The sequence below is a fragment of the Malania oleifera genome, chromosome 10 (genome assembly GCF_029873635.1).
Source record: "Malania oleifera isolate guangnan ecotype guangnan chromosome 10, ASM2987363v1, whole genome shotgun sequence".
Classification (NCBI taxonomy): Eukaryota; Viridiplantae; Streptophyta; class Magnoliopsida; order Santalales; family Ximeniaceae; genus Malania; species Malania oleifera.
Window position 1 is genome coordinate 43,133,016 of NC_080426.1, and position 22,248 is coordinate 43,155,263.

Consider the following 22,248-nt stretch of genomic DNA (forward strand, 5'->3'; position numbering starts at 1 on the left):
AATATATGGGGCGAAATGAGAGAGCTCAATGAAACGTGATGCATACTGTTGGACGGATAGCTGTCCCTGCTTCAGACTCAGGAACTCTTCTACCTTAGCCTCCCTGACAGTAGCTGGAAAATATCTATCAAAAAATAATTCTTTAAACCGGTCCCATGTCATAGCTATCGGAGTCACCCTCTGCTGCTTCAGCAGTCTCACCGCAGTCCACCACCTTTCAGCCTCTCCTGTCAATCTATAGGTGGCAAAGAGGACCCTCTGTTCCTCAGTACACTGCAGTACAACAAAGATTTTCTTGGTCTCCATCATCCAGTTCTCAACGGCTGCAGGATCAACTCCACCTGAGAACGCCGGAGGATTCATTTTCGTAAATTTCTCTATGGTCTACCCATGTCCTGCAGATGGACCACCCTGCTCCCTCGAGCTCCTAGCGATCTTAGCCATAACCTGCCGAGCCACGCTATGTAATACCGCGTCAAAGTTGGTCCCAACTGCATCTGATGGTCCTGCTCCATCACTGCCACTCGCATGGGCATTACTTCCTCTTGGATCCATCCTGGAAACAACAAACACAACTTAGAAATTCTATCCTCATAATTTACCCACCTATCCTCACCATTTATCTCAACATTTCTAACTTATTTCTAATCCCCAGTCCTACATTCTAGGAACACAACCCGATAATAGCTTACTGTGGTTTTCCTGAAATCGTCACCTGAGGAAAAACACAGAAACTACCACGGAAGTTTTGCCTCTAGACTGTAGAACAACCTTAAATCATTTCCTAAACTCTAGTATTGTTTCCTCTGCATTCTAAAGTCTATAGAACCTAGCAACCTAGGCACTGATACTACACTGTGACGACCTGCTTAATTTCCAAATATTTTTTTTTCAAAATATAAGAAAAATCAATATCACAAATCTCAGCAGATCATAATCTACCTAGACCTATGGGCACCAGGGATACATCAGAAACAAAATGGAAGCCTAAGCAGCAGAAAACATACAATCATATACATCTCATTATACCATACATCACAATACTAGAGTTACTATAATCACTGTAAATATATGTACACAACACTCAACCAAAAAAGATGTCTTAGGGTTATTTTCACAAAATACATCTGACCCTATCAAATACTTACCCTTCTAGAAGGGCAGATCTACCGTACTAGATCAGCAGGGCTTTACCCGCTCTTCTATCAGGGGCTCCTAAAATATTTACAAAATTCGGGGTGAGACATCTCTCAGTAAGGGAAATACACTAATACTAGTGTGTGGCAATATGAGTATTCCGTGTTATACATATATCGTATAGAAACATATTTAACAAATGTTATGTCATATTTGGAAAAACATATATATATATATATATATATATCATCATAACATGGTAAAACATACTGCATTTTCATAATCATATTTCATCTTATAAAATATAATACGAAAACATTCCTGGTAGGTTAGCAGGCTGTTGTCATGTATTACCCTCACATAACTGGGTTGTGTGGCCCGAAGGCGGGACCTGACAATGGTTGGCCGACCACTGCCAAGTCAAAAGTACAGTTTGTAAGTTTGATGGGTCTGCCAAACTTGATCCGTACACTAGGGGCATTCACATACTTCTTAAAAACCACATCGACCATCCAATCTTACACCACTCCGTACAGCGGCGTTAACACAAATATCACGATCATGAAGACCATGGACACATAACAACGGTACCGTGCAAGTGCTAGCCTAGACCAAGCCAACCAGGTTCTGATATCATATAACATATATTGAAACTGTGATACATAGATATCTTATATCATTAATTATCAGATCAATCATATCATTTTGCATATATACGTATATCATGAAAAATCATCGGTCCGTACGCCGGTATTACACATTTTATCATAGCTCGGCTCATACATCGGAAAATCATATCATAGCACAACCCATACGGTGGCAAATCACATCCATAGCTCGGCCCGTATGCCGGCAAATCATATACATAGGTCAGCCCGTACGTTGGCAAATCACATCCATAGCACGACCCGTACGTCGGCAAAATATATCCATAGCTCAGCTCGTACGTTGGCAAATCATACACATAGCACGGTCCGTATGCTGAAAAAATATATAAAAATCTCAGCCCGTATGCCAGTTTTTCCATTATAAAAATCCGTATCATAATTACATTTCCAAAAAACAGTATTTCATAACTATTTCTACTCATGCCACACTAAACAAGTTTTTCATATATTCAACATACCATCATTTTCAACAGTATTTTCCCAAATATAAATCATATATATATATGAACATATTTACTTTCCTGAAATCAAATGCTATATATACATACATTTTTTAAAAAAAATTAGCTTAGTTTATCCCCTTACCTGATTCCTGAAAAGCCCCTAAGAAAATCTGTCCCGCACCCACAACGGTCCCCGTTCAACACCTTGAAAATGGAATTTTCCAGAACTAAAGTTCAGTATTTTTAAGCGTATAACACTTTCTACAACTGCAAAAAATCCAAATATTGAGTAGAAAACCTTACCCTGGATTTGGGATAGTTTCCAACTCAGCCCCACCGACGATCCACTCCGACAAACTTGTAGAGAACTTTTCCAAGAGCGTCATGGTGACTTCAGATCATCGAACTGATGGAAATTTGGCCCCAAATAGAAGAGAGAAGGAGGAGGAATCGTGGGGTAAGAGAGAAGGAAGCTCTGCGCAAAAAATTTCGGCCAAAAATGAACTTAAGGCCTATTTAAACTGTGGCCTTCGTCGACGAGGTCAATAGAAAATTCGTCGATGAACTCTCCCCTTTATCGACGAAATTCAGAAACCCCAAAGTCATCCCCCCGGTATTTCCTCGTCGACGAGCCACGTCACCTCATCGACGAGTCCTGTAGAAAGTTCGCCGATGAACTCCAACCCTCATCGACAAGCTCCTGTTATACCCTCGTCGACGAGTCCCCTGTATTCGTCGACGAGGAGCTGAAAGATTCCTCAGGATTTATCCTTTCCAAAATGCAATGTTGTCGAATGCCTCCTTCTGTTTTCGGTTTCCATTTCCCATTTTTTTTTATTTAAATACCATTATTCTTCGGGTCGTTACAAATAATGTTTTTTTTACTCTCTATACTTGTTTAGTCTTCACACCCTTTCTTTTAAATGAACATTCAAACTTTATATGCCTTTTTTTCTTACATTGATAGCATATGATGTTAGTGTAGGCATTTGACGTTGTGCTAGCATAATCTTTGGATGTTTTTGAAAAATAACCCATGTAAATATTCTTTTTCTTTTTATTTTCAACCCTATTAAATCCAATACCCTCTTTGTTAAATGTCATCCTTTTTGAGCCTATCATTTTGCCAAAGTTTGCTTTTCCATTTGTAAAGTTATAAATGATCTTTTCTTTATCTTCAATTTGATTTTTGAGATCATTTATCTCTATCTCTTTCTTGTCGTCAACCTTCATTAGTGATTTCTCTATTTCTTGAGATAATTTTCTTATTTTATCCTTTAATTCAGAAATATATATATATATATATATTTCTCATATACCGTAGAGGATAGGGATCAAAGGTCTTCTATCAGTTTTTTCATTCTTGCTTTCTAAATCATTGATTTTCAAGTCCTTTTCTTTTTTAGCAATTTTTTTATATTCTAACTCCTTTGTCATAACTTCATTCTTACTTTCTATTTTCTTGATTCTTGAATCCTTTTCCTTTTCAGCAGTTCTAAGAGATTCTAACTCTTTTATTGTACCTTCATTCTTGTTTTTCAATGATGTGTTTTGTTTAGTTACTTTAATTAGCATCTTTTGAACTTTGAATAAATCATTTTTTAATTCATCATAAGATGACATACACTCATCATTGGATTCATCACTACAATAATTATTTAAAGATTTAGATGAGGAGCTTTCTTCATTGTCCCAAGCCATAAAGCATGTATAGGCAACCTCTAGGTCACTTGATTCATTTTCCGATCTACTTGTACTCATGTTGTCCCAAGTAGTGGCCTTCATAACTTTTTTGTTTTTCTTCTTGGACTCTTTCTTTAGTAATGGACATTCCAGTTTTATATGTCCAACTTTGTTACAATTATAGCATGTGGGAGTTTTATTCTTTGATTTCTTGGTGCTAATATCTTATTCTTCTGATTCATAGTCTTGGTTTTTTCTTTTAAATTTGTTTTTCCTTCTAGGATTTTTGCAAGTTTCTTAGATATGAAGGCTAGTTCATCTTCATCCATTTCTTCTTCACTACTAGAGTTTTCTTTTGAGGTTTTAAAGGTTAATGATTCTTGGGCTTTGGCTTTTTCACTCTTTTCATTCATTGCCATTTCGTATGTGAGGAGAGAACCTATAAGTTCATCTAAGGAAGTGTTTTTCAAATTTGTACCTTCTGTTATGACAGTAGCTTTTGGTTCCCATTTAGGTGGCAGCCCTTTAAGAATTTTCCTTATCATCTCATAAGTAGTGTAGGTTTTTTCTAGTGCATTTAGAGAATTTATTATGTGAGTTAGCCTAATGAACATATTAGTTATGCATTCATTCGGGTTCATCCTAAAAGTTTCATATTCACTTGTAAGCATATGAATCCTATTATCCCTAACATCTATAGTGCTTTCATAAGTAACTTTTAGCTTCTCCCATATTTCCTTAACTGATTTGCAAGTCATTACTCTTTTAAATTCATTGGCATCTAAAGCACAATATAAGACATTCATAGCACTAGAGTTAACTTGCAACATCTTATGATCTAAGTCTGTCATATCATTTTTCTTCTTGGAAACTTGTTTTCCATCGACTAGTTTAAAGGGAATTAGGTCTCCATTCGTGAAAACCTCCTAAGCTTTCCAATTCATAGTTTAAAGATATATTCTCATATGTTGTTTCGAAAAAGTATAGTTCAAACCACAAAAAATGGGTGGCCGGGTTGAAGATTGTCCCTCTCCAAAGGGAGCTACGCCTAAGTGAGACATTTCGATGTTTTTTTAGCTACTAATTAAGATTTGCTAAAACCCCTCTCTCATACCAATTGAAAAACAAGGTGTAGTTCCAAGAGGGGGGGTGAATTGGGTTTTTTAAAATTTTATTTTCCTTTTTAATACTTCTTTGTTTTAGCAATAAGCACACCTCAAAACACAATCACGAGATTAATTCAAATCAACCACAACCAAAACAAAATAACCAACCACGTTATTCTTGTAACAATAGCCCTGTATCAACATGTAAAGCTTGCTGAATATGCATAAGCCATGTCAAAATTCAAAAACACACTTCTTCCCAATGTTCAGCTTTCAAATAAACTTTCAGTTTAATAAGTTAAGGATGATCAACTAACGTAGTCCCTTTCGGTTTCCACAATCAATGCTGATCAAACCAAAACAAGTTATTTTTCGATCTATTTAACAACCAAACACTTAGAATTCAGAGTTTTATAAAGCATCCACGCAATTTTATAAACTTTGCTGACAAATAAAGAGTAGGGAAGAAATAGAGAGGAACACAAGGTTTTAAGAGGTTTGGCTTCAACACAGCCTACGTCCTCGCCCTTGGCAAACCACCAAAGGATTCACTATTGTAGTTCCTTTACCAGGTGGAACAAAATCGATTACAGCACTCCTTTGTTAAGGCTAGAGCCCGCCTTCTCCAAACGATGTACCCTCATTCGGTCACTCCTTAATTTGGCTAGAGCTCGCCTCTCTAAGCAATATGCCCTTACTTAGCCAATGATCCAAACAATCATTGGAATCGTCAATCTACAAGATACAAATCAAATATTTCTGTATAAAGAATTGCTCCTCAAAGAGCTGATTAGTACAATTTAAAACTATATAGTTCAATAAAATTCACAATACGAAATTCAGATTGAATCTCTAGAAATTTTTCACCATATGATTCTTTCTATTGATGAAAGAATTGATAGTTGAAGCACAATATCAGTGTAAAAATCAGAAAGACTTCAGTAGACTTCGTGCAAGATGTAAGCAATAGAGAGCTTTTAGAATTTCAGAATGCTTGAGAGAAATTTGATTGCTGAATTGAATTCTTGGTTTTCAAATTAATGTAACTTGAGGGTATTTATAGATTTAGAAAAGTATCTAGCTTGTTCCCCAAGTTCACTTGGAGTAAGGTCCAAGTTTTAAATTAGTTTGAGCCTCAAGTAATTAAAAATTCAAAATTATGTCCGTTGAGTATTTTGAAATTTTCCGCATGACAGATGACTGTGAGAACCCTGGCAGTCAGCTATTATTGTTTTTCATGTTAAAAATGTATAACCATTAAGGTGGCAGTCGCCTGTTAGCAAACAGTCATGCGCCTAGCACTAAACAACCTGATTTTCTTAAAACATTTAGAAGAGTGTTAGACGACTGGCAAAACACACACAGTCGTATCATTTTACCTTGACAGTCGTCTGTCAAGCACTAGACAGTCGTCTGTCAAGCTACTATCTTCTTATTAAAGATCTTTTAACATGGTAGTTGACTGCCCATGTGTAGTCAGTCACCCGGCAAACACTTACTTCTCATTTCAAGACATTTTTGATTTCTCTCTACTTTGTTTATTTAGACTTGAAATCTCAATTTGTTTTTCATTAAAAAATTTGTTCCAAGACTTAAAACTAAGGTCTTTAAGTCTTGTTTGCCTAATAAGCTTCAAAATGAAGAATCATACTTGAATCATATTTTAAGTACTTATAAAGCTTGTCCTAAAGACTCATTTGATTCTTCTTTGCTTTGAGTTCTCTTTATTGCTGAACTTCAATGATCCTGAATTTGATGTGAGCTTTCATCACTAATTCATATATTGAGCTCCATTGATATTTGAGTTTTCCATGTTGATCACTTGAGCTTTTCATGTTGATCACTTGAACTTTTATTCTTGAAGCTTTTTCTTTAATATCAATGCTCTCATAATCTTCAAGTTTTAATCCATGCCTTAAGCTTGATATAAGCATCATTCTTTGAAACATAAGCTTTCATGAATTTTTTAACCTTGCATTCATCATTGAGTCCTAAAAAGATATCACTAAACGAAACATGTTAAGTTCTACTTGTTTGTTAGCATTAAAACAGGATGTTAGGCCTTATAAAGCCAACAATATTAGTGACGGTTTGGAAAATTTGCCACTAATTATAGGGTATTAGTGACAATTTAGGAATTTGTCACTATTAGTGTTTTTTTTTTAAAAAAAAAATATCAAAAAAAAATTTAGTTAACAATATTAGTGACGGTTTGGAAAATTCGTCAGTAATAATGGGGTATTAGTGACAGTTTAGGGATTTGTTATTATTAGTGTTTTTATTTAAAAAATAAAAAAAAATTTAGTTAACAATATTAGTGACGGTTGTTGCGACGTCCCGGACCTTGCTAAAGAAAACCACTCTCTGGAAAAATGAGTGAGGCTGCGAACTACGAAGAATGGTCGTGTGATTTTGAAAATGTGATTTCCGTGGAAAACAATGTGTGATGGAGTCACTACTAACCTTTTGAAGTACGGTTAGAACACATGATTGCTATCCCGTTAGGGGTAGAATTGGTTTGCATCACCAGAGTCGGGCTCAGGAGTACGGTTACCCGAGGGGAAGGTATTAGCACCCCCTACACGCCCGTTCTTACGAATGGTACCAGATCAATAAAAAATTATCCCAAAATAAATCTATTAAGCTTGTCAAAATTACTCCTTTTCAAAAATCAAAAGAATGAAAATACTATATAGGTATTCCCTCAGAACCAGGGCAATCCAATACTCCGAAGAGTCCATGCCCTTGGTTGCAATCATCGGGAAGGTAAATCAAGAAAATAAGGTACAAAATACGCTCCCGGGGGTTTTGAAATCCATAGGTTTTTCCAAGTAGGAAAATACTATTCCGGGAGGTTTTTGAAGTTTGTTCGAGATGAAAATGATTTTCTGGGCTTAAAAATGTTGTTGTGATTTTTCTAAGCGTGAAAACATTTTTGTGATTCTTTGTGATTTTTCAATATTTTTCCTGCATTTTAAAATAACATAAATAAAAAACCATGGAAATCAAAGTATGAAAATATTTTTTGGGATTATTCTGAGAATTTTGTGATTTTTGTGAATTTTTTGAATATCTAAATAATATTATACAAGTGAAATGGAGAAAACCGGCGTGAACTGATTCGGGAGAGGAGCCTGTTGAGCATTGACCGATCCGGGGGAAAACCAGTTTAAGGTCTTGGTCGGGACCATGAGTCAACACGCGTTGCCTTACGCATGGGCTGTGTGTGTTGAGACGCATGTATGATTGCATGAATGATGCATGATGCATGTGTGAGCATGAATGGATGACCATGTGTATGCATTGATGAGCATGTGCATTGATGAGAATCAATAAGCACCATAGAAGGATCCATTATATGTTTCAGTTGGGCCTATCATCAGAGCGAGATCCAAGAAGATCAAAGAAATACTTCACGGGTTGATTCAAGATATTTGGGCTTATTCAAAAATGGGGCACTCCAAGCATGGCCCAAAGAAAGATGAAGACCTACTAAACTTAATTCAAGTTTGTGATGGAGCTAATCCTGCTTAATGGCTTTAATCTCCTTATTAATAATTGTGTGCTAATTCAAATATGAGATTTGACATAATGGTGTATTGCAAGGCAACTTAGCTTGCATAGGTTTTTAGTAAGTTGTGAGAGTTATTAATGTGTCTAGTAAGTTGGTATATTTAATGTCCTTGTCTCCCATGTTTATATGGGAATTGCTACGTATTTAATGTTCTTGTCTCCCATGTTTGTGTGGGAATTGTTAAGTGTTTAATGTCCTTGTCTCCCATACTAGCTATATATATCTCACCATTGTAAGATTGAAGAGAGGGGAATAAAAATGTGAGGCTTTGAGGCTTTGTTTTTTCTTGGTTCTTTTGAAGAACTTTCGAACTTATTGGGATTTCCCGTGGCATTCACCAACGACTTATCAAATGGCTTTCCACCACCGTTTGTGGCGTCTTCCTTATACCAAGGTTCGTGTTTTCGCACTAAACAACGGGTCGAGGTCTACCATTCATATCTATTCAAAAATTTGAATTTTAGCTTTCTTGGGCAAGCATTCCAATATTGGTTGTTGGGTCTCAACACGTGTCGATTGAGATTCGCATCATGCATGAATGTGCGTGCATGCATGAATGAGCACGTGCATGAATGCGTGTGTGTGCATATGCATGAATGCATGGATGTGTGAACGTGCATGTATGTGCGTGCATGCATGAATGAGCATGTGCATGAATGTGTGTGCATGCATGATTGGGTATGTGCATGAATGTGTGCATGCATGGATGTGCACGTGTATGAATGTATGTGCATGAAGGCGTGTGCATGTATGAATGAGCACGTGCACGAATGTGTGTGCATGCATGATGTGCATATGTATGAATGTGTACATGCGTGAATGATGTGCACGTGTATGAATGAGTACGTGCAAGAATGAGCATGTGCACGTGCCTACATGCATGAATGAACAATGACACCGACGCATGAATATGCACATACATGTATGAATGAGTACACGCATGAGTGTGTGTGTGTGTGTGAAGTGGCACGCACGTATATGCATGTATGTAGATGTGGGTGTATGTGTATGCGAGTGTGTGGAGGTGTGTGTGCGTGCATGTGAGTATGTGAGTGTGTAACTAAATGAGTGTGTGGAGGTGTGCGTGCGTGCATGTATGCATGTGAGTGTGTAACTAAGTAAGTGTGTGGAGGTGTGCAAGCGATGTCAAACCCAAATCCCACAACTCGATATCTCTCTCCGCCATTTCATCAAATAGCTTGCACGCATCAAACAAATTCCCGCATTATTAGTGCATATGAAACATATTCCCAAAAACATCAACAAAAGCATGGTAAACTATACTATTCATCCCCCAAACCAATCAAGAGCCAACACATTAAAAACCCGATGCAACAATTCTAATAAACCCGAACAAGCACAAATACTCAAAATACCAGACACTGGGAAAATCATGACTAAACGAGTTTGGTTTGGGCATTTTATCAAGCAGGTTGCATGCATTGGAAAAATTCCCAAGTCTTGAGTACATACACAACAGGAACAAACTGAAGGAGGCCCTACAACCTTCGCCAAATCTGGAAATGCATAACAATTGACAGAGATCTGACCATGCCAGCATCCCGGAAGCCTCAGCGGCGAAGGATCACATCAATTAGTCCGTATGATACCTTTAACTCGAATCAACACCAACAATGCATATATTTCCATGAAAAACAACAAGCAAACAAAGTGAAGAACAGACAAGAAATCAGAACTCACTCGGAGATATTGATGCTCAATCAGAACGAGAGACAGGAAGATGAATAGCGAGGACACGAGTGTCAAAGCCCTGGTAACGGGGCAGAAACTGCAAGTTTGGACGACAACCTGCGCTCGGTTTTGGCTTTGTTAATCGAAGAATGGATCATATTGTCAGGGCCGAAGGCCAGCCGAATCATTTCACTCTCATCATGGTTGTTACAGTGAAACAACCCCAGACCGAGCCCAGAAGACCAGATCCGTGAAATGTGGACAGCAGTTTTGGGTGGATTCTCACGAAGAACGGAAGATTAGAGAAAGGCCGAGAGCAGAGCGAGGGCAGGGGAGTCAGAGAGTCCTACAAGCAAGGAGCATTGCAAATGGCGCAGAAGGGGGCATGCGTGCACGCTGCAGCGACTTTAAAAATCGACACCCATAAAGTGTGGGCAAGTCTCAGAAACAAACAGAAAACCACACATCATCTACAAGTGTTAAAGACGACGGCAATGGTGACTGTGACCACGATGGTGGCGATGACAATGAGGTGCAGTGCTCGTTCTCCTCGAAGTGGACGACGGTAATGGCGTGGAGCGTGGGAGCTGCCGGGAATGGTGATGATGGTGAGGAGAGGTAGAGAGGCACTGTGCAACGACCAAAAAAAAAAAAAAATTAATTAAAAAAATTATTTTTTAATTCATTAATTAATTATTATTAAGAAAATTAATTAAATTAGGAAATTTGAGGATTTTGGGTGTATATATATATATATATATATATATAATAAAGTTTAAAGTAAATGATAAAGGAAAGAAAAAAAAAAGGAATCTTAGAAGGCAAAAGAAGGTAAGAAAAAAAAAAAAGGTTCACAACGGAGGAACAGAAGGGAAAAAGAAAGGAAAAAAAAAAAAAAAACTCTCTCAGCTCACGCTCGCCACTCCTCCTCTCTCTATGATTTCGCGGCGAATTATCGCCCAATTGAAAATTCGAAAATACCACTAGATTTCATTCTCCGCCACCGACATATCTACCGAAGTGAATTTGTCGTATGAACAACGTAGACATATCTTCTGGAGTAAGATAAATTCTCATTCTTACCTCAATTTTTTTAAAATTTTAAGTCAAATGGGCGATCAGACACCACCATGAGAATCTAAGAATGATTTTCTACAAGTTTAGCGAAACAGATTTCTCGTGGGGTCGTTATGGAAATAGCCCTAAAACTAGAATAAATGAATTATTTAAAAATTAATTGTTATTTAATTAATGTAAATTAGGAAAGGTAAAAATAATATTTTATTGGGGTTGATTTGATTGAATCAGGGTTCGGGTGAGCGCCATAGGTATAGTTTTGGGAACCCTGCAGGCGTGGTTCAGGAAATCAGGTAAGGGGAAATAAAATTATATCAGTATTTTATTAAAGTGAACTAGTTATTTACGAGTGCATGAAATTTATTATTTATTTATATGATTTTAGAACCGTCTGAGTACTAGAAAATGATGATATTGTTTAAGGTTTATATTTGTGATAATTGCATATGATATTAAATTCATGTGACATGGGAGTAATTTTTCCTACTAAATTGAATATGAATTACTGTGGTATTTGAGTTTGCATGTGGGGGTGTTTGAAATGATTATGACATGATTAATGAATTGTTATGTTTAACTCTTGTGTGGAAATGTATTGATCTGTTGGGATATTGTGTGGGAAATGAATTGATCTGTTGGATTCCTATATGGAAATGTATTGATGCGTCTGTGTGAATTAATTGGTGTGGTTATTCATATGCATCTCAATATAACGTTGATATGAGGAGTTTGTTATATTGCCTAGATATAAATCATGATATAACGTTGGTAGGTCGAGGAGCTCATCATATTGTCATTTATATAGGGTAGGACATTGGTAGGTCGAGGAGCTTGTTCTACTGATGTACGACGGGTAGGTCATAGGGATTGGATACTCGTGAATAGTGGTGCCTGTGCTGGCCACGTGTCGTAGACGCTGGAGTGGTGCCTGTGTGGGCCACGTTATATCCTGTGTGGATAATGACGCCTATGTGGGCCATGTTATGCATCCTGTGTGGATGATGGCGCCTGTATGGGCCATGTTATGCATCCTATGTGGATGGTGGCACCTGTGTGGGCCATGTTATGTACCTTGTGTGGGTAGTAGTGCCCGTGTGGGCCACGTTATATCCTGTGTGGATGGTGACGCCTATGTGGGTCATGTTATGTACCCTGTGTGGGTAGTGGTGCTTGTATGGGCTACGTTATATCTTGTGTCGATAATGGTGCCAGTGTGGGTAGTGGTGCCTGTGCGGGCTACGTTATATCCTGTGTCGACAATGGTGCATGTGTGGGTCATGTTATGTATCCTGTGTGGATGATAGCGCCTGTGTGGGCCATGTTATGTACCTTGTGTGGGTAGTGGTTCCTGTGTGAGCCATGTGTAAATAAGAAGTACGTAGGTGCCTATGTGGGCCACGTACTGACATGTACGTAGTTGCTCTGTGTGAGTCACAAACTGAGGACATTGGAAGATAAAGTATGAGATGCATGATTCCTGTATGGATATGTTGTGCACATGTGAATTTAATTATAACATAAAAATAATGGTATAACATATTGTGAATGCATGTGTGTGCATGCGGCGAGCTAAACATACCACCGAGGGCTTGCTGAGAAAGGCGAGTGCTATCGTAGGTAGTTTCTTGGTATCAGTGCAATGTGATGCTACTTGTATGGGCAGGTAGACATCTCGATCCTCGGAAACCTTTGCCTTTAAAATAATAAAGATTTGTATACTGGCAGTGAGGTAATACTTCACCTTGGGGCTTACTAAATAAAGTGAGTGCTCTAGTAGGTAGTTTTTGGTACCAGAGCAGAAGGATACTACTTGTATGGGCGGATAATCTTCCCTATCCTTGGGAACTTTCGTTTGCATAAAAATTATGTACTTGTACATATTGGATGTGTGTATGATATTAGATGTCGGGGATGTTATTAATGGTACATTTTCTCGGTTGTTATTGATATTATATGAGAAGCAGTTTAATTTGATATATAAATTTTAAAACTCATTTGTCACACACTGTTATAATTTATTCGATACTTACTGAGAAGTGTCTCACTCTAGTGGATTAACAATTTTTCAGGTTCTTCTGGAGATCAAGTTTAAGGGCCTAGGCTGAGATTGTATTTGGTAGTTTCTTTTTGGGGTATTGTGAGATACTGGTATATATACAGATATATTTGTACTGGGTTATGTTTTAAATACTAATTGTAGATACAAATATCTAGATGTGTAGTGTTTGTTTTGGGTTATTATATAGAACTATGGTATTTATTTGAGGTTATTTATTTATGTTCTGTTGTGTACATGTTAATTATGGTATTAGTTATAGGTGATTGGAACACGTGGCACCTGAGTCCCACTTGGCGGTTTCGGGGCGTCACATTGTAGTATCAGAGCATTAGGTTATAGATTCTATAGACTTTAAGATTGATTAATACCAGAGTATAGGTACGAATAAGAATAAGGATAAGAATGGGTAGATTATGATGTTGATAAGAGATTTTGAGTTTTGTTTCGTAGCTTAGACGCAGAAATCCCTTGATGGACTTCTGTGAGTTTCTGAATCCAGTCAATTTCAGAAAACCACGGTAAATCTATTGATGGTAATGTTTCTGAGCAGAGAGACTGGAACTCAGAATTAGAACTTGAGGGTTAAGTTGATTTGGAGATAAGTTGGTTGTTTGATGTTTTAATTGAAGATTTAAATGTTAAATTAATTCATTGTTCTATAATTGATTAGCGAATTTCGAGGACGAAATTCTTTTAAGGAGGGGAGAATGTAACGACCCAAAAAAAAAAATTAATGAACAAAATTAATTAAAAAAATTATTGTTTAATTAATTATTATTAGGAAAATTAATTAAATTAGGAAATTTGAGGATTTTTGGTATATATATATATGTATACTTAATTACATATAATGATAAATTATATATATAGATATATATATGTATATATGTATATAAAAGTATATATAAAGTTATTATATAATAAAGTTTAAAGTAAATGATAAAGGAAATAAAAAAAAAAAAAAAAAAAGGAACCTTAGTGCCTAAGCTTCCTGGGAGAAGGCAAAAGAAGGTAAGAAAAAAAAAAAGGTTCACAACGGAGGAATAGAAGGGAAAAAGAAAGGGAAAAACAAAAAGAAAAAAAACTTTCTTAGCTCACGATCTCCACTCCTCCTCTTTCAACGATTTTGCGGCGGATTCTCGCCCAATTGAAAATCCGAAAATACTACTAGACTCCATTCTCCACCATCGACATATCTACTGAAATGGATTTGTCGTAAGAGCAATGTGGACATATCTCCTGGGGTAAGGCAAATTCTCATTCTTACCTCAATTTTTCTTAAATTTTAAGTCAAATGGGCAATCAGACACCACCATGAGAATTTATGGATGATTCTCTACAAGTCTAGCGGAGTAGATTTCTCGTGAGGTCATTGTGGAAATAGCCTCAAAACTAGGATAAATGAGTTATTTAAAAATTATTTGTTATTTAATTAATGTAAATTAGGAAAGGTAAAAATAATATTTTATTGGGGTTGATTTGATTGAATCAGAGTTCGGGTGAGCGTTGCGGGTATAATTTTGAAAACCCTGCAGGCATGTTCAGGAAATCAGGTAAGGGCGAATAAAATTATATCAGTATTTTATTAAGGTGAACCAGTTATTTATGAGCGTATGAAATTTATTATTTATTTATATGATTTTTAGAATCGTCTAAGTACTAGAAAATGATGATATTGTTTAAGGTTTATATTTGTGATAATTGCATATAATATTAAATTCGTGTGACATGAGAGTAATTTTTCCTAATAAATTGAATATGAATTACTGTAGTATTTGGGTTTGCATATGGGGGTGTTTGGAATGATTATGACATGATTAATGAATTGTTATGTTTGACTCTTGTGTGGAAATGTATTGATTTGTTGGGATACTGTGTGGGAAATGAATTGATCTGTTGGATTCCTATGTGGAAATGTATCAATGTGTCTATGTGAATTAATTGGTGTGGTTATTCGTATGCATCTCAATATAACGTTGACATGAGGAAGTTGTTATATTGCCTATATATAAATCATAATATGATGTTGGTAGGTCGAGGAGCTCGTCATATTGTCATTTATATGGGGTAGGACATTGGTAGGTCAAGGAGCTTGTTCTACTGATGTACGAAGGGTAGGTCATGGGGATTGGATACTGGTGAATAGTGGTTCCTGTGTGGGCCACGTGTCGTGAAAGCTAGAGTGGTGCCCGTGAAGGCCACGTTATATCCTGTGTGGGCTATGTTATGCATCCTGTGTGGATGATGATGCCTGTGTGGGCCATGTTATGCATCTTGTGTGGATGGTGGCACATGTGTGGGCCATGTTATGTACCCTGTGTGGGTAGTGTTGTTTGTGTGGGCCATGTTATGTACCTTGTGTGGGTAGTGGTGCCTGTGTGGGCTACGTTATATCCTATGTCAATAATGGTGCCTATGTGGGCCATGTTATGTATCCTGTGTGGATGGTAGCATCTGTGTAGGCCATGTTATGTACCCTGTGTGGGTAGTGGTGACTGTGTGGGCCACGTGTAGAAAAAAAGTACGTAGGTGCTTGTGTGGGCCATGTAATGACATGTACGTAGTTGCTCTATGTGGGTCACGAACTGAGGTCATTGGAAGATGAAGTATAAGATGCATGATTTCTGTGTGGATGTGTTTTGCACATGTGAATTTAATTATAGCATAAAAATAATTGTATAGCATATTGTGAATGCATGTGTGTGCATGCGGCGAGGTAAACATACTACTGGGGTCTTGATGAGAAAGGAGAGTGCTCTGCTAGGTAGTTTCTTGGTATCAGTGCAAAGGGATGCTACTTGTATAGGCGAGTAGACATCTCGATCCTCGGAAACCTTTGCCTTTAAAATAATAAAGATGTGTATACTGGCGGCGAGGTAATACTTCACCTGGGGGCTTACTGAGTAAGGTGAGTGCTCTGGTAGGTAGTTTTTAGTACCAAAGCAGAGGGAAGCTACTTGTATGGGGGGGTAATCTTCTCTATCCTTGGGGACTTTCGCCTGCATAAAAATTATGTACTTGTACATATTGGATGTGTGTATGATATTAGATGTCGGGGATGTTATTAATGGTACATTTCTTAGTTGTTATTGATATTATATGAGAAACAGTTTAATTTGATATATAAATTTTAAAACTCATTTGTCACACACTGTTATAATTTATTCGATACTTACTGAGAAGTGTCTCACTCTAGTGGATTAACAATTTTTCAGGTTCTTCTGATGATCGGGATTGAAGGCCTAGGCTGGGATTGTATTTGGAAGTTTTTTTTGGGGGTATTGTGAGATACTGGTATATATACAGATATATTTGTATTGGGTTATGTTTTAAATACTGATTGTAGATACAAATATCTGGATGTGTAGTGTTTGTTTTGGGTTGTTTTGTAGAACTCTGGTATTTATTTGAGACTATTTATTTATGTTCCGTTGCATGCATGTTAATTATGGTATCAGATACAGGTGATTGGAACACATGACACCTGAGTCCCTCTTGGCGGGTTCGGGGCGTCACACAGTGCGGTCAGATTTGTTCGTTGCTGTGAGGGTGGTCGGTTGCTGGCACAGTGGTGTTTGCTGGTGGTCGTGGTGTGCTTCGATAGTGGTGCCGGAGGTATGGGAGGCAAGGTCGAGGGTGGTCGGAGAGTGGTGAGCGGTGCGGTGGTGTCGGAGCTGCTACTGGGTTTGCATGAGGAGTAGGGGTTGGCCGTGATGACGACTGCTGGTATGGCGAGTAGCTGTGTGGGTGAGAGCCGCCGGAGATGGATGGTGACCGGATCTACGTGTGGTTTGGTGGTGGTGGCAGGGGGATAGAGATGAAAGGGGGAGCGAGAGATATCAGAGAGAGGTTAATGGAGAGGAAGAGAAGAGATGATGATGGGGAATGAGAGCGAAAAGAAGATCGCCCCTACTCCCCAACCCCTGTGAACAGTGCGAGTAAGGCACTTATAGGGAGTCTGCAGAACGTTTTGGTGTGCAAAAAGCAGGCAGGATGCAGGAAATATCTTTAACCAAAAAAATGTTCTCTCCTCAACAGATTAGAATTCCCCCCTGTGCGTGGTGCATGATTCGGTTAATCCTGTGGATGCTTTTTCACTTTTTATTGTTGAATTTCTTATATATATATATATATATATATATATATATTTTTTTTTTTTTTTGTTGGCCACTTTTACCATTCCAAAAATGAGAAATTCAATTTAATAACACTTGACTTTCAGAAATTGGGAGGACTCGGGCTCGACGTAATTAAAATACCGGGAGTCACTTGAAATTTAGCAAGACTCAATCAAAATACCGAGGCTCGATTAAAATTCACCGTGGTTCAATTAAAATGCCGAGGCTCGATTGAAACTCACCAAGGTTCAATTAAAATGCCGAGGCTCGATTGAAACTCACCAAGGTTCAATTAAAATGTCGAGGCTCAACTGAAACTCACCGGGGCTCAATTAAAATTTTTTGGGACTTCAAAATTCACTGAGACTCAATTTAGAATATCGAGACTCAAAACGGATCCTCTTGATCTCAGGATTCGAGTCAATTTTTGATTACGCCGAGTTTTCTCAAAAATGGTTTGGTTAAAATTAGGGTGTCGACAATGGTTTAAAAAATTTGTCACTAATAATGAGGTATTAGTGATGGTTTAGAGATTCGTCACTATTAGTGTTTTTTATAATTTTTTAAAAAAAGATTCTTATTAAAAATTTGGAAAATCAATAGTTTTGTTAAATGTGTAGAGTATTTTTAAAATTTTTTTTATTTATAGATTTCAATGTAATTACTAAAATTTTTTATTTATAGTTTTGTTAAATGTATAGTCACTTCATCAACTGTAAGAGTCTCCTTACCTAGCAGTAATATGGTTTTCAAAGTATCAAGTGAATTAGGAAGCGAATATAATAGAATCAGTGTTTTATCTTCCTCCTCAATTTTTACCTTAATACTCAGCAACTGCGTAATTATCTTATTGAAATAATTGAGGGGGTCTCTGACTTCTGTGCCCTTAGTCATCCTCAACTGATACAAATATTTCTTCAAATGCAGTCTATTAACTAAGGACTTGGATATAAAAATATTCTCCAATTTTTTCCAAAGCTCAGCTGATGATGTTTCATTCAACACACAATATTTAATCTTTAGAGCTAAACTTAAGCAAATGGTACTTACCGCTTTCATTTCTAGCTCCTCCCACTGATCATCTGACATGGTCTCTAGCTTCTTGTCTTTCTCATACAGTGCTTTAATCAGTTCCTGCTGGACCAACACATCCTTCACAATGCTCTGCCACAAATTGAAATTATTTTTTCCATTAAAGGGCTCCACCTCAAACTTGACCGTCGAAATACTCGCCATTAAAATTTTTTTTTTCTTTCTCCTCTGACGTTAGCATTGTTAGGATGACGTCAACGTGAAGTCAGTGCTCCATGGGGACGATCCATGCCTCGACCTGACCCGTTCCGCTGAACCCAAATCACTGATCCACTGCACGTGCAATCCGCATGTGTTCTAGCCGACCCAGATGCTGACCCGAGCCTTGATCCGGTGGGTTCCGCTTGGATCTGACCCACAACCTAGCCCCTTGATCCGCGTGTCAACTCGTTGCGTTCCGTACTCAATCCAATTTTGAATCTAGGTCTGTCACCCAATTCTGGCACTGTTCATCATGTTCTTCATCCGCAATTTTTTTTCTTCTTTTGAATTTTTTTTCACATCTTCAATTGAAAAAATGATCCTCCATCAATTGAAAAAATTATGGAATAATTTTCCAGCACCTGATCTAAATACGCATACCTCAATCCGATCTGAAGAAACCGCTCTGATCTTGAGCACTCCCGCGAAAAAACTACAAATACAAAAAATTTCTTTCAATCTGATTTGATCTATCAGATCTGCACCCAATCAAAACCATGCTCAGATACCACTTGTTGATGTTTAGCGATTTTAATATTTTGATCAACAAAATAAATAACACAAAGAACAGTCATAGAAAAAATGTAGACGAGAGATTTTACATGGTTCGACAAGATTGCCTACGTCCACCGAGTGTGTACCTGGAGAAAAATCCACTATGAAATGATGGCAGTAAAATATCTGATTAGACTCTCCCCAATCTCAAATCCCATGTACATCCCTTCACCTTAAACTAGTGAAGAAAAAAATCTTCCTTGAGAGAAAGCCCCCTCTAGCTCTCCTTAGACAAAATGACAAGCAATACTCTCTTTTTCCCATGACTTACAAATATATATATGACACCACACAACAATTGGATTTAAAGACTATCCAACGGCTATAATAAAAGGCACAATAAATAAATAACATATTTTTTAACACTTTCCAAATGAAGGAGTATATATAGACCTACTCAAAATTGTAACCGTTAAGGGACATAGGTGTAACGTGTAACAACCCGGAGTTTTGTGCAGGATTTCGTCGATGAAAACAGGGGAATTGTCGACGAGTGCATAAGGAAATTCGTCGACCAATACAGGGTTTCGTCGACGAGAAAATACCGAGAGAGGTTCTGGGGCAGCCTGAATTTCATTGACGAATACTGGGATTTGTCGACGAAGTGACGTGTCTTGTCGACAAAGGCCGCAATATAAATAGTGAAAAACTCGGATTTTTAATCATTTCAGTGCTCCTCTCTCTCTCTCTCTCTCTCTCTCTCTCTCTCTCTCTCTCTATGACCCTCTCTCACTTCTCTCTTCGTTTCCAGGCCTATTCCTCGCCGGATCGAAGATTTGAGGCTACCACAACGCTCTTGGTGAAGTTCTTTACAAGTCTGCCGAAGCTGATCGTTGGAAAAGTTGGGTTGGATTTCGTCTCAATCTTAGGGTAAGGCATTTTATTCAGTATTTGCCTTCCCCTCAGTTATGAGAAATGTTGTAGGTAAGAAAATACTGATGTTCTGTTCTGGGGGATTGTGTTTCAGGATGTTGAACTAGGAACCTTGTGGGTATAGAGCCAGAATTTTATAGGAGCTTTTCAAAGTTAAGGTAAGGGAAATATGCTATGCTAAAAGTTTTCATAATGCTATTAGAGATTTCATAGACACATATTTATTCTAGTTTATTATACAGTATTTACAAAATATGAATTTAAATGCTTGTGTGGCTTGAGTAGATTTTCATGTGATGAAGAAATTTATACAGTTTTTATAATGTATCATACTATACTGAGTACACAGATATGGACAATATTTACAGTTTATATAGTTTTTCCCAGTATATGGAGTTATACAGAATATACAGATATAGATGTATATTCACAGAGATTATACAGAGAAATTTACATGCATATACAACCTTTATATAAATAGTTTCATGAGACAGATATATATATATATATATATATATATACACACACACACACACATACATGTATATAGTTTTATTCAAATCAGTATATATATCATAGTTTTGTACAAAACAGTATATACAAAGTTATAGTATGTCATGTTTCTTATTACCATAACATACAGAGTATATAGATAGAGTATATAGATAGATATATAGAGGTAGCATCAAGATGCTACAGATACAGTATACAGAGATTACAGTAATTACAGTACAGAAAGATAGCGTTATGGTAATTTTGGAAACATGAAGAAAACAGTAAAAGAGTATATATATAGTATCAGATCCCTGTGGAAAGATCACTGACAAATACAGTACAGATATAGATTATAGAGCATGGTACCGTTGCTATATACAGATAGAGTGTAACCACACACCTCAAATAGTGTGTGGGTACCATCAGCCGTGCTTAGAAAGGTTGCACCTCCCCAGTTCACTGGGTGGAGGGGGCTAGTTTGACGAGGTAGTAGCCAATCCCGAGCTTATGAGAGGATGCAGTTTGGCCGGACTGAGGTAGTGTAGAGTATATTGACTTATCTGGAGGGCCGACCAGATGAAGTCCCACCTACGGGCCGCACAACCCTGTCATGAGGGGTCAAATCATGACATACAGAGTCCTAGGGATAAAGCACTGTTATGTATACTTATACAGTTTTATAGTATTTTAAATTGTGAAAGAAAGATATGTTCTACAAATTATTTATTGCATTATAGTTTAGTTACTACTTAAAAGTACTCTTAACTTATTTGTCACACACTAGTAATAGCATATTTCCACTTACTAAGCGTCGACTCACCCATTACTTTAACATTTTTCAAGTAAGCCAGTTAGGTGAGCAGATCAGGCTTGCGGATAGAGAGTGTTCTGATTACCCTGGTTATAGGGTGAGTTTTTGACAGAGTTGTGTATATTTTGGGTAGATGATGTTGGAAGAGTATTTTTGTATGGCTATAGTCTGTATATGCTAGATTCTAGTATTGTATAGTATATATGTGAATGGTTATATGATATGTGTTCCCGCTGCTTAGGTATGGATATGGATACATACATACATATATATATATATATATATATATATATATATATATAGAATGGTAAGAATTTTGAGGATGTTACATTTTGGTATCAGAGCCTAGGTTGCTAGGTTTTGTAGACTCTAGAGTGCAGCTAAAAACAATACCAGAATATAGGAAAAAGATTTGAGGTTTTGTTTTGTACTCTAGATACAGGATTTCATGATTATTTCTGTGTTTTTCCTAGGGTGATGATTTCAGGAAAAATGTAGTAAACTGTCGACGAGTCATGTGTTTGGGTTGCAGGAGTGGATTTTGGGGGCTAGAATCAAGAGGGATAGTTAATAGAGGATTTAGAGTTTTAGTTGAATAAGTTGGATCTGTAGAAGAATAGAATTTTGAAACAGTGTTCTATGTGTTTGTAGGATGAATTTACGA

At 37.3% G+C, this 22,248-nt stretch overlaps 1 protein-coding gene across 1 annotated transcript in view; it reads left to right on the forward strand.

Annotated features, from left to right (window-relative positions):
* Window positions 1–17,140, forward strand: part of LOC131166648 (uncharacterized) — a 38,867-nt gene extending 21,727 nt beyond the window's left edge. The window contains exons 7-8 of the mRNA XM_058125227.1: window positions 10,749–10,921; window positions 17,044–17,140. Coding sequence (XP_057981210.1) covers window positions 10,749–10,921; window positions 17,044–17,140 — 270 coding nt within the window. The remainder of the gene's footprint in view (window positions 1–10,748; window positions 10,922–17,043) is intronic.
* The last annotated feature ends 5,108 nt before the right edge of the window (window positions 17,141–22,248 follow it).